The following is a 13,059-nucleotide window of genomic DNA, read 5'->3' as shown; positions in this document are numbered from 1 at the left end:
TTATTGCAGGAAGGAACTGCGTGAGCATGGCACGGGCTCGGCAGCAACAACATGGCCCTTCTTTAGGGAGCTGCACCGTTTTTTGGGGTGCTTGCTATCCAACGACAGGTCACTGACCCAGGAAAGTGCCTGCAGCCCAAGTGAAACAGTTGAAGAAGTGAGATTTCCCATTTGCAGTTCAGCGCAGTATTGTGGAGAAAATATTCCCACGAATATTTACTTTTTAATACTGGCATCAATTGTAACATTCAGAGAAGTAAACACACCCACTGGTGGTAACATAGTCCGCACCCCAAGCAGTCAGGCATCACCAATTTTGCTAATGTTATGTTCCATGCAGTGTAAGCAGGTGTGCATAGCCATCTCGCTATTTTAGCATGCTATTATTGAATTAATCACTACTTTACTAGCTTTTACTTTGTGTTAATGCAACAATTAAACCCATTAGGTGCAACAAACTGCAGGTGTGTAAACCTGATTACTATTTCTCTGCAACTGTGAATGTCATTCTGGATATTTCCATGCTTCTGTGGTCATAAATGAACAATTTCACTTTTGGTATGTTTTTCAGATAATTTATTCAATGGAGTTGGTTGGGCGCGCCTGTCAGTGCCAACACATCACTGGTGGAGAGTGGCGATGAAGGAGAGGCAGCAGTGGTGCCAACAGATCCACTGTCGCCAAGGCCTGGTCCGAGCAGCACTGTGCCCGTGAGAAGGACGGGAAAGCGCAAAAGAACCTCTGGAAACGAGAACTTTCAAAATGCTCTGCTGAAGCAGAACGAGTGGCTAATTAGAGCTCTTGAAGCAGCTACAGCTGAAGAGAACGTCCTCCCAGAGAGGCAAATGAACATCCAGGAGAAGCTTGTTGAGCTTATAGATGCTTTTCTGAAAAAATAAAATATTTCCTGGTATTGTCCAACTCTTTACATCTATAGTCAGATACAACTTTAGAAGGCAGCAGGCATTTGCCCCTCAAATGCGGATGCACACGAGCCTCCACCAATAGGCGCGCACTTAATGCGACGGAGAACATGCGTAACATGGCCGCCCTCGCTTCTCACTGGGCCGAGTCGCGTCAGCTCTGTGTGTCTCCCTTCGTCAGAGTGAATTCGAATTGTTTGTGGTGGTCTGTCATGCCGGAAATATTATTGAGAGCTTATGGTGCACAATTTGTGCCACGTGCGTTTGTTCTGAGCCGTGAGCCTGCGAAGAAAGATTGCAGCAAACATCGGTGACGCTGCGTTGCGTCTGGAAACAGGATCCCGCGGCGACATACCGCTGCAAACAAACATCGTGCATGTTTGTTCCATGGTGTTTTGTTTTGCTCCTAAGTGAACTTACGACGAGGAGAGTTCGCTAAAGTCTAGTACCTACTGTGAGCGGCGGGTGTGTTTGTGTACTGTGGCCCTGCGTTCCTCGTCGGACATGGCGAAGTGATGGAGCAAAACCATTATCAGGATAAATGAGAAAAGCGTGTGCGGATGAAACCAACCTGCGAGTTTCTCAACAGAAAAGATTTGTGAAAGCAACCTCCAACGCCAAGATTCGTTGCTGCCAGCTCAGCGTGCAAACGACCGATCGTTGGCAGCAGTGTGATAAGATAGCCGAGCTTCTAGCAGCGTCGTTCGAGTGTTGTGTAGCACCGTCGATTGATTGCTTTCCACCAATGCTAACAATCAGTGACTTCACTATGGGGCGCGTCAAACTCGACAATGGCTGCCTGAATGAGCATTTTGGGCCTCACTAAGCTAATGATGTTTTACGTTTGTTCTCTTATTCGCATTACTTGTGTGATCCAGATAACCAAAATAAACAACGCAACCACATGAATGTGCTTTGGCGTGCAAGCTGCTAACAGTGGCTGTCAGTTTCGTGTTGTCTACTGCTATTTCACCAGCACTGCTATGACATGACTGCGATTTCCAGTGCAGACTGCTAACAGAGCCATAAAGCGTGCTCAGACTTCTGCTATTTCACTATGGGGCGCGTCAAACTCGACGGTGGCTGCCCGAATGAGCATTTTGAGCCCGCCAACGATAATCAGGGTTAACAATAGTGTTTCAATTCAGATATGCCAGCATTTAAATGTGTTTCTATGCCACTTCTTAAATCGAGCACGATGTGTGCAGGACGTTGGTTATCAGAATTGAGCTTCTATTATAAGGAATATGCCATAAATGGAACTGCTTATTCATTTGAGAGGTCACGGAATGGATGGTTGGCTGTTGCGAACCCACCGGCAAAATTTTGGTAGCCCTAATAAGGGCTGTTCTTTCGTTAATAAGAAGCCTTTATGCTTCGTCGAGTGGCTCAATGCCAGACAGCTCGCAGTCGGAGTCGCTTTCTTCAGTGTCATCTTCACCCAGCTGGATGATGATGGGTTGAATGTGCTCACTCCCACATGTGTCAAGTCTAACTTTGCCTCCAAGTCCATCACATGTTGAATGCTCTTCCTCCAGTCTTCCGCCGTTATCTGCTTGATTTTCTCCCTCAAGATGGCGTTGACCGTGGACAGCTTGAAGTCTCTGTTGTCCGCAGCAATGCCAGTTTTGACCTTGGCCCACACAAGCTCAAAGGGATTAAATTCGCAGTGGTACGGCGGGAGCCTCAGTACAATGCAACCGGCCCTTACAGCTGTGTTGTCTACGATGTAGCTCAGAAAGCGTGACTTCTCAGATGCCACCAGCTCAAGCAGCTGCTGCTTTATCATCCTTTCACCGTAGGTGATGTTCTTGCTTGTGAGCCACTCCTGTATCTTTTCCTTCTTCCAGGCCGTCGTTGGCAATTTCTCTTCTCGCCGGCTATGGTAAGGTGCATTGCCTAAAACAATGACGCTACCAGCTGGCAACTTCTGCAGAACGTCATTGAACCAGCCCTCAAAGCGATTGCCGTCCATTTCCTCATGGTAGTCGCCTGTCTCGCCACTCGTCAAGATACACAAATCTTATTTATACCGACAAATACGCGGCTTAGAAGTCAATTTTTTGAGCGGGACTATTTCTTTAGTCGTGGAGGAATTGGCTGCTGCGCTTCGGTCAACTGGGCGGGGCCTCTCCTGTCTTCTACAGTTGTACCCGACTACAGTGGTCTCCATGCAGCTGAAAATAATGCACAAGTGCATCTTGGACATCTCTTCCACATCCAACTTGCATGCCTGTTGTGTGAAGTGGTTGGTGATATACTGTATTCTGCAACTCCGCTTCATTCAGCCACTGCTGAGATACGGAATCATTGAAATGTTCGCATATGTTATTTAGCACACAACATGCTCTTATGACAATAGGCACATTGCTGATGTCGCACTCCATTCGCTTCATCACAAATCTGAAGCGTGCCTTGAGCCTTCCAAAAGCGTTCTCCACAATTCTTCGTGTTTTGGAGAGTTCATAGTTGAAGTTGCTCTCTTCTGGTGTGTGGTTCGAGCCGGGGAACGGTTTCATGAGGTTGGGTGTAAGAGGGAAAGCTTGATCACACAAAATTAATGGGGGCACAAGAGAAGTGCCAACACAAATGGTTGGGCTCTGAAGTGCTGGTTCCTGAATCGCTCTTGCCAAGATGGAGTTGAGAAACACGTGTGCGTCGTGGCACCTGCCTGGGGAGCCAACGTTAGTGTAGCCGAACCGGTATTTGTGGTCCACCAGAGCCAGCAGGATCACACTGTACCTGCAAGTAAATACACGTCGTGGTCAAGACCAAGTTTGCAACACAAACTTCACTGCATCGAGGTATGAAGCTTAAAAGAGTGGTATCTATAATACTCGTACTTCTGCAACATAACAGTAAAAAGCATGTGTGCTGAAGTCATGATAGGAGGATAAAGCGTTTCTAAATTAGTTGCTCGAATGCGACATGAACTTATAGATAAGTGTCTGGGGGGATAATATGAGTGCATATCAACAAACTAGAACAAGACTGGTGAGATTTTTATGCCAATTTTTGTCCAGTATGCGACTCGATTCACAGTTGTAGTAATTAGTTTTTGCTTCTGCGCATTCGGATACCGCTCATTGTAGTTAGTTCACTTACCAGCCTTTGTAATTGTAGTAATCGATGGCGTTTTCCTTTGGTGGCGAGACAGAAAAATGACAGCCATCCAGCTCCAACTAACTGTGGCAAGCCAGTGACCGCACAAAACTCCCGCACATGGTCGGCCATTTGATTTGCTGCAATCATCTTGACCCACTGCTTTTCAAGGGCATCAACAACGGTCTGGCAAAACTCTCGGTAAATAGTGTTCACTGTCGACCGCCCCAAGTCAAACAAATTGGCCACTGTTCTATCCTCGGCAGAGGAACATAGCTTATATAAAGCAACACCGACCCGCTTCTCTAGTGACACCGTTTCTCTCATATTTGTTGTTTGGCGCTGCATCACGGGCCTGCAGACGTCTACCAAGTATTTAAATGTCGTTTTCGACACCCTAAATGACTGCCGGAAGTTCTGCCCGCCCAGGTTCGGCAGCGTCTCCTCGAACCAACGAGCGCATCGTGGGTAAGCCCACACTTGCCTTGTCGCACGTCTCCCGGACAACACAGCAGCATTCAGCATGAGGCTGTTAATAACGAGATGACGCTTGATGGTGCGCACTTTTGCCCTGGCTGCTTCGAGCTCTACATCCATGGAAGCGATCGTCGCCACGGCGAGTGCAATCTCACACCTTTTCTTGACTTTTTCCGCTTCGTCACTCATGATTGCACGGCACAGTGCACAAAATAAAAGAAAAGCTCACGAGATCACAGTGCACGAAATGTTGAGAATTGTTCGGGTAAAACAACGCAGAGCCGTGCAGAGCCTACTCTCCACGCCGCAAAGGAACACAGAGAAGCACAGGATGGCTAGCGTCGCTGTCAGCACTGCTATGTTTAGCGAGCGCACTTTGATTTTTAGCGAGGTGTATGTTTTTCGCATCAAATATAATAAATAGTATTTTTATGGAAGGAGCGTTAATTATAATAGCTACGAGCGTAATTAGAAGTTACATTTTTGTAATTCTACAAACATCAAACGCCGCTGATAGTGCCTGTGGTGCCTTCTTTTGAAAACTTGTTATTGGCCGTGTGACACGGCCCCAACTTCCTTGAGGTCGAACTCCCTAAGGAAGTTTCGCGCTCCCTTATCCTAAAGGAGTTTGTGCGTGCCCGTCTGACAGGGGTATTAGGCGCCCGTCGGCGCAAGCGCGCGATCGCGCTCGTGCCATTGATCCCGCGTTCGTCGGCGTCGTCTTCTACAGCTGGCTCCGTTGCCGTTCATCATTCCAGCGTAGAATTTCACTTATCGTCCGTCGTCGTAATGGGGAGGCCGCGTTTAAGGGGATATCGACCATTGCTTAAGGGGGTATGAGCCATTTATTGTCTTACGTGACCGACAGGCTTAATTTTGAAGAAACGCACGCGGCAATGGCGGGCGGATGCCGCTAACGACGCCGCCGAGCCAACTCGAGACATCGAACTCAAGCGTTTGTGGTTCGACAACAACTTGTCCCTCATCAGTGTGATCCGCTGCGACGAACAGCGCCGCAAGTATGAATGAATGCAGAGATTCTAAGGCAGGATGAATAACAAGGGCACATTACAGTAAACATAAAGTTGATGGCAAATGGGACGGTTTGGTACACAAACGGAAAGGCTTCGCTTGTCGTCCATCTTCACGGAGTGCAAGAGTCGGCAAATTTTTACAGCGAAGCTATAAAGGCCTCAGTTTCCGATGGTTGTGTCCGCGTGTAGAAAAAAAATTCTCATTGGCCATATGCTGTATTTGCGAGTGAAAGCGCGCGAGGGACGCGCGCTTTCACGGTGAGCAAGCGCACGGCGGAGAGCAAATGCGACTTCGGCCTGGCGAAAGGCTGTGGGGGGACGGAGGGAGGCAGGGGAAGCGACGATTAGCTGCGGCACCTAAATGCGTATCTTGGGAGCGGGCGCAAGGGGAACAGGCGACTCAATCACCCACGAGAAAGGAGGAAAGCGGGAAGGCAGCGCGGCAGGGAGGGAGTGCGGCTTTTACTCTGCAAGCAATTAACTGCATACTTGTACTTTGCGCGGCGACGGGCGGTCGCGGGCACCGTATCGTGAAGGTGATCTGCAACACGGCTTCTACCTTTGTATACGCTGTGCTTTCGCTGCGGAGTTTTCGTTGAAGCGATAGATCGCATGAACCTTCGCTCGCCGCTGCTGACGTGCTTGCTCACGCCAGCGCTTTGGCAGCGGTTGTGTGCGGTCACACAAACGACGCGCGGAACTACAGTGTACCTTCTAGTACACTATAGCGGAACTGTTGTTGACGGCGGCGGCGTTTTGCCCGCGTTCGCACCGAAGGGGCGCGGCGTTGGTGGCCTGTTTATAGCCGCGTTTGCATGAACGCGACAACTGGCGCATCGCATCGCATCACGTTAACTTTCTGGCGCATCGAATCCATGTAAACTGGGATAATGCGCTAAGATAGCGCGTCGCATTAATGCGTCAGACAGGCGTGGATTGAGACGAGTAAGTCGACTTTCGGAGTGCATGTAAACGAGATCGCATCGCGCTTTAAGAATTATGGCCACTGCAATTTCCTGTGTGCTCGCCGAGCTGCGGCGTGGCGAGACGCCGGATGCGTCTGCAAGCGCTGGTTGGCCTTCGATGTGCGACACCACCAACTTTGCACCAGGGGTAATGCGATGCATGTAAACGCTGGCGCATCGCATTACTCGTGATGCTCTATAAAATTCGATGCGCTACTGTCGCATTCTGTCGTATTCACGTAAACGCGGCTTATGAAGAGCGTGCCAACCTTTGCCGTACAACCTATGGCGGTGTACCGAAGTGACCATAAGGCCATGATCCCTGTGGTCACTAAATAAATTAAAACCACGAGATGATATATATTTCTCATTCCTTAATAGTCGAAATAACCAATTACGCCATCACATCTTAAAAGTCATAATTGTAAATACATAATTCCCACTATAGTACAGCTTCGCTGGTCTTCCATCTCCACCCCAGTGAAAGGGCTGACAGTTTTTATTGCGATAGCAATTATATGGACACTCAAAAGCAGATTTCTGCCGTCGGCGTCGCCGTCGCCGTGAGGTTCCGTATGACGTCAATGGAGATGAAATCGTCGCCGCGCGCCGAACGCTGTATGTGCGAGTGAAAGGGCGCGAGGGACGCGCGCTTTCACGGGGAGTGAACGCACGGCGGAGAACAAACGAGCGTTCTGCTCTGTGCTCCCTTAAGGGCTGCAGAAGTAGGCGTCTCTTTCCTCCTCTACAATCACCATATATGTAGAGCAAACGTGCCTTCTTCCGACGCACGAAAGGCCGTGGGGGGGAGGGGGAGGGAAGGGAGGCGACGTTTAGCTGCGGCACCAAGTGCCTATTTATATCAGAGGCTCCGGCAACAGTCACCAACGCCGCACGCATTTTGAGCGAACGCGGGCAAAACGCCGACGGCGTCGACAACAGTTCTGCGTGTTGCCGGTGCTGCTGCATGTCCAAGTTTATACAGCTGATAAAGCTGCTATCATTACTCTGTATAGCTCTCTTCAAATTTGCTATCGCAATTGATGCTTCACCTTTCAGGTGAAACTGCGACAACTTTTTCTTTCACAACGCCCTTCTGAAACGCGTTCGGGCATTGAAAGTATTGAAATAAATAAATAAATAACATGGCGATAATGGTATAAGCATGGCTATGTGACGACGACCCCATGACAATGACAGCATAAAAAAGTCGCAGTTTCACCCGAAAGGAGAAGCAACGATTGCGATAGCAAATTAGCAGACAGGTCACGAAGTTGGGATAGTTTTTTTTTTGTAGGCCGTATAAACGTGTAAACATGAGCATAATAACTGAATTAACAACCATGGTGTCACGCACACACAAGCAAACGTGAGCACATCTCACTCGATGACCGCGGAAACTCACTGTCAAAAGTCTGGAGTAAGGAAGCGTGGCACAGCAGCAAGCAAATTGACCTTCGTGCTGTCCCCTTCACAGATGGCTTTCATGAGATATACTCTTTAAGTGAGGACACTCCCGAGACGCGATCGACCAGATAACGTAGCAAAGGCGCGCGCCGATCGCACCCGGTGACGGCAGCGGATACCTATCGGCGGTACGACGCCACTACAACACAGAAATCATTTAATTGGTTTAATCTCCCGTTGGTATAGCAACCGGCGCTTCGCGGGAAATCCGAAATAATTGGGTGACACGCAAAGGCATGCGCGCGTTCCTTGTCCGCGCAAGCGCTCACCTGCGTTCTAACTTAAATTGCGTCGTTCCGCCGACAGCTATGCGCTGATGTCACCAGCCCGATAGACGCGCGACGTTGCTACCAAAGAGGTTTAAAAAAAATTCTGGAGTGCAGCCCCCGCAGTTTCTTACCAGCACAGGTGAAGCCACAGTTTGCCTATACTTCTAATCTGAAAGAGGGCCGTGACAGCTGAAATCTGCTAGCGGCTCACGTCCTTTTGGTCAAGTATCGCAAATGCTAGGCTAATTTGAAAGTGAAAGCTCGAACCTTTGCTTAAAATATTACCTTTGGCGGTGTATTAATATCATGATGTGCCATAAAATTTGAAAATAACTTAAGGCTTTCTTCTGAAACCAGTGACAGAAAGGAAGACGTCCAACGATATCTTCACGGCTAAATTATCTACCCAAAAACAGCTCGGAGTGGGACGAAAGTGCTTTGTATATTCCCCGGATGTCATTCATGAATCCGAGGCTGACATTTATGATTTTGCATGTACACTGTCGTAGTGTTTGTGATGTGTGGCAAAGTTAATGTCAAGCAGACGCAATTTACTGTTTTGTTTGCTCATCTGTTCTGTTTATATGAAGTACGATGTATTGCATGTGTGGTACGTTATATTGCATTGTATACGTTCATACAACAGTTGTACGCGTGCCTACGGGTAAATAAATTTCTTTGTCAGCTATTTTCTAACGTTATTGCTTGCCTATGGTAAGATGGCGGCGGCGCGGCTTCACTTTCGAGATGGCAGTTCCACTCCAGCGTTTTGTTTAAAACCTCCTTGGTTGCTACTTTATCTGGTCGATCGCGTCTATCAAGCAAGCCGGGAAGTGTCCCCCACCTAAACAGTATACGTATATCTAACACCATGGCGGAGCTTTCGGCAGCATGGATGGATGGATGGATGGATGGATGGATGGATGGACGGACGGATGGAGCAGGCGCCGGAGCAGAGCGCCCCCCCCCCCCCCCCCCCCGCCCCCCCAGGAGGCTTGCGCGCGACAGAAGACCGCGCCCTTCCTCCCCGGTTTCCTCCCTTGCGGGCGCGAGATTGTGGGTGGGTGGGTAAACTTTATTGATTCACGAGAGAATCATGTGAGGGGGGTGGGAGGGAGAAAAGGAAGCAGGACGTTGATGGGCCCACGGGCCGCTCTAGATGGCCGGGCACATTTGTGCTTCCGCGACCCCTCTGGCCCAGCCCACTGTCCGAAGCTCTAACTCCGGTTGCGAGCTGCGCAGAGCAGCCTCCCATCGCTCCTGGTGTTCTGACCCTCGCCACGGGGGCTTGGGCTTGTCGGGGCAATTTAGAAAGATCTGGTCAAAGTCGGCTCTGGTGCTAGGACACAAGTAGCAGTGAGGAGAGGTTTAACCGTGGGCAATAATGGACAGAAGGGAAGGGGACGTAACTGTGGCCATTTGAAGTCTGCGCCACGAAGCCTGGTCACTTCTGGGAAGACATTTATGCGGTGGGGGTAGATTAGGCGGGAATTTCTGTAAAACAGGGTGAGGTCATGGTAGCTGAGGAGTCTATCTCTGGCACTGCGAGACGAAGGCGGGTCGCTCTCAGCCCGGTTGACGAGTGCTCGGGCCTGGGTGTGAGCAGCCATGTTGCCTGGGTGTTCGCCGTGTGCAGGGACCCAAAGGAGGGTGATAAGGCGATTAGGAGGGGGAGATGATTTGAGTATTTTAGCAGCCAGGGAGTGGATTTTGCGAGTGGCATAATTACTGATTGCGGTTTTTGAATCTGAGTTTGTGTCGCCATCACCGGCTCACCTTTACAACTTTCACTTGCACATGCAGCATACGGCGCGCAGACATTATCGCCCTTAGACTACTTTATACGGAACGTAACGGCGACGCCGGCAGTCATGGCTGTAAGGCGCCTGGAGTGTCCATATAATTGCTATCGCAATAACAAGACTCGAATGACGAAGTTACAATGTGATGTAACGTCCACGATGGCATCAGGACAAGGATATGACAAGAAATGCATGACGGCATGACGACTGTTTGAGAACGATAGGAGAATTCGGTGATATTGCCATACCTTGCAACATGTGCTACATAATTAGAAAGCCGAAGACGCGCGCTAGTCCACGCGCCGTGCGCCGGCACCTGCTTTGACGGGCGCCAGCGAAGAAGCATACGAAGATCCTCCGATCCACGCGCCGGTGCTTGAGTTTTTGCGTTTGATCAGCTGGCGGTCAGAGACTCGAACTCAACGCTTCAGGTCACCTGTTATCCTGGAACGTGACATTTCTGGTGGAGGTGCTGGGTAACCTCAACCTATGCAACAGACCCCTCCTAGCAGCAAGAACATCAGCGTCATACCGGAGCTTACACCAGTGCACCGTGCCAGCCGGAGAATTCGAGGACTGGCCCCTGAGATTGTACCGTCATCCGGAAGCACAATGGCTACGGTGGAAGGTACGGCGACAGTACCAACTCATTTAATGTTGCAGAACCCGCGAGTGCCACGTTACTTCCACGGCGACGTTTATGAATACGTGGAAGACTGGCTGGACGACTTTGAACGAGTGGCAGATTACAACGAGTGGGACGAGCGAGCAAAATTAAGGAATGCGTATTTCAGCCTCGAGGACGGCGCTCGCACCTGGTTCCAGAACCACGATGAGGCCCTGACATCATGACGTGAGTTACGTCGGCGGCTCTTGGACACCTACTCGAGCCCCAATCGCCGAGAGCGAGCAGAACGGGCCCTCCATTCGCACGCTCAAACCCAATGAAAGGGTTTTCATGTACGTTGAAGACATGACACGTCTCTTCACGCGAGCCGACCCTAGCATGCCGGAAGACAAGAAGCTCCGTCATTTGATGCGGGGTGTCAAAGAACAGCTCTTCGGTGGGCTTGTTCGTAACCCGCCGAGGACGGTTACCGAGTTCCTCACAGACGCCGATGCCATGGAAAAGGTGCTGCAGCAGCGGTAGAACCAATATGACCGGCAAGTAAATGCTGCTTCAACAACCGTTGGTCTGGGAGCTTTCGCGACTGACATTGAATTGCTCCGCGAGCTAATACGAAGTCCGCGACGAGCTGCAACAGCTGCACCGGGCGCAGTAGCCTACGGTCAACTGCATCGCCGACATCGTGCGTGACGTAGTGCAACATGCACTCGGGGTACCTCAACCTCGCCTCGAAAGAACACCCCAGGCGAGTGAATTTCGGCGCACGATATACGCTGACGCGTTGAGGCTCAGTCTCCCTACATCGGCAACATCCCCACCCGCGGCGAGCGATTTCCAGCGTGTGACGTATGGAGACACATTGAGCCGCTCCATCCCTGCATCAGCTCCGCTACGCCCCGTTGCGGTCCACTCGGCACAGCCGGGACCTTACGTTCCTGACAACCGCCCTGTCACACGTAAATCGGACATTTGGCGCACGCCCGACCGACGACCGCTTTGTTATCATTGTGGTGAGGCGGGTCACGTATACCGAGAGTGCCACTACCACCAACTTTGACTGCAGGGTTACGCTGCCAATTCACCTCGACCACGGTTCGGACAGAGGCCACCTGAATTTGAAGCGTTCATCGCCCAGCAGCGTGCGCCTCAGGCACCAAGACGCCAGTCGCGATCGCCATCACCCCGGCGATCCTATCCAAGTCGCGAAGGTACATCGAGGATGACGCAGGGACGGTCTCCGATCCCTCGCCTGGAAAACTGACGTCAGCGACCTTTCGAGACTAAGCCGCTGATGCGCGACGTGCTGAAGACCTATAAGCGATGCTACCTCAACCCGACGGAGATTTGACGACGCCTGCAGCCAGAGATTTGACGACGCCTATACCCCAGCCTGCAGACAAGTTCGCGATGAACACACGCTCGTCGACGGGAGAAATGTCAGTGCACTAGCCGACACTGGTGCTGATTACTCGATTATTAGCGTAAAATTGGCGAGCCTTCTCAAGAAAGTTATTATGCCTTGAATGGGGACGCAAGTTCGTACAGCTGGCGGACACGTTATCGCACCGCTTGGCGTGAGGACCGCTAGGATGCGAATCAGAAATTGCACGTTTCTCGCTAGCTGCATTGTCCTGCGTGAATGTTCCCGTGATTTAATTCTTGGAATAGATTTTCTCCGGGAATATGGTGCCATCATCGACCTCAGGAAGCGTCACATCACTTTCTCTGCGAGGAACGCTACGACACAAGATGATGCCTGCCGCCATAGAGCCGGACTTCGCGTTTGCGACGACAGCGTGACTATACCGCCCCGTTCCAGCGTTACGGTTCAGGTGTTATCTGAAGGGGCTCGCAACGGTAAAGTCCTAGCAGAAGGCAACATTTCCCTTTTGCTGAACCTAGGAATTTGCGCGGCACCAGGCATAGTTTACCTTCGAGATGGCCGGGCTAAAATATTCCTCACAAATTTTACCAATGAGCATCGACACCTTTTTCGCGGCACTGCCATCACCTACACTGAAGCCTTGGAGGACGTCATTGAGTGTTTCGCTACTGAAGAAACCGACGCCAATGAAGCCTCAGTCGCAGGCATTGACATCAATAACGAGCTACTGGAGGAAAAAAAGAAGGCCCTGCGGCAACTATTATCGGAATTCAAGGCGTGCTTTGCGTCTTCGTCAGAACTTAGTCAAACGCCAATCGCGCAACACAGAATAATCACTTACGACGATGTGTGTCCTATGCACCAGCAGCCGTGTCGTGTCTCGCAGAAAGAACGCGAGGCAATCAAAGCAAAAGTAAAGGAAATGATTAACGATAGAGTCATCCAGCCTTAAAGCAGTCGTGGTCTTCACCGGTCGTAATCGTCAAGAAGAATATACGACGTTGGGAT

At 50.4% G+C, this 13,059-nt stretch overlaps 1 protein-coding gene across 1 annotated transcript; it reads right to left on the bottom strand.

Annotated features, from left to right (window-relative positions):
• Positions 1 to 4,691, bottom strand: LOC125945817 (uncharacterized). The gene is made up of 3 exons (XM_049668115.1): positions 4,510 to 4,691; positions 3,077 to 3,665; positions 1 to 129 (listed from the first exon to the last, which is right to left on the bottom strand). The coding sequence occupies exons 1-3, from the start codon at positions 4,689 to 4,691 to the stop codon at positions 1 to 3; spliced, it is 900 nt and encodes a 299-aa protein (XP_049524072.1).
• Positions 4,692 to 13,059: the final 8,368 nt, after the last annotated feature.

Source organism: Dermacentor silvarum, chromosome 5 (assembly GCF_013339745.2).
Source record: "Dermacentor silvarum isolate Dsil-2018 chromosome 5, BIME_Dsil_1.4, whole genome shotgun sequence".
In the NCBI taxonomy this organism is placed as follows: Eukaryota; Metazoa; Arthropoda; class Arachnida; order Ixodida; family Ixodidae; genus Dermacentor; species Dermacentor silvarum.
Note: the sequence above shows the minus strand (reverse complement) of the source record. Positions and strands in the feature narration are given on the sequence as shown.

Excerpts from the sequence above, each read along its gene's own strand:
- LOC125945817 (XM_049668115.1), bottom strand. The coding sequence starts at position 4,691 with ATGAGTGACGAAGCGGAAAAAGTCAAGAAAAGGTGTGAGATTGCACTC. Across the intron at positions 3,666-4,509 it reads TCCGGGAGACGTGCGACAAG|GTACAGTGTGATCCTGCTGG; the intron begins GCAAGTGTGGGC and ends ATTTACTTGCAG. Across the intron at positions 130-3,076 it reads ATGGAGACCACTGTAGTCGG|GCACTTTCCTGGGTCAGTGA; the intron begins GTACAACTGTAG and ends CTTGGGCTGCAG.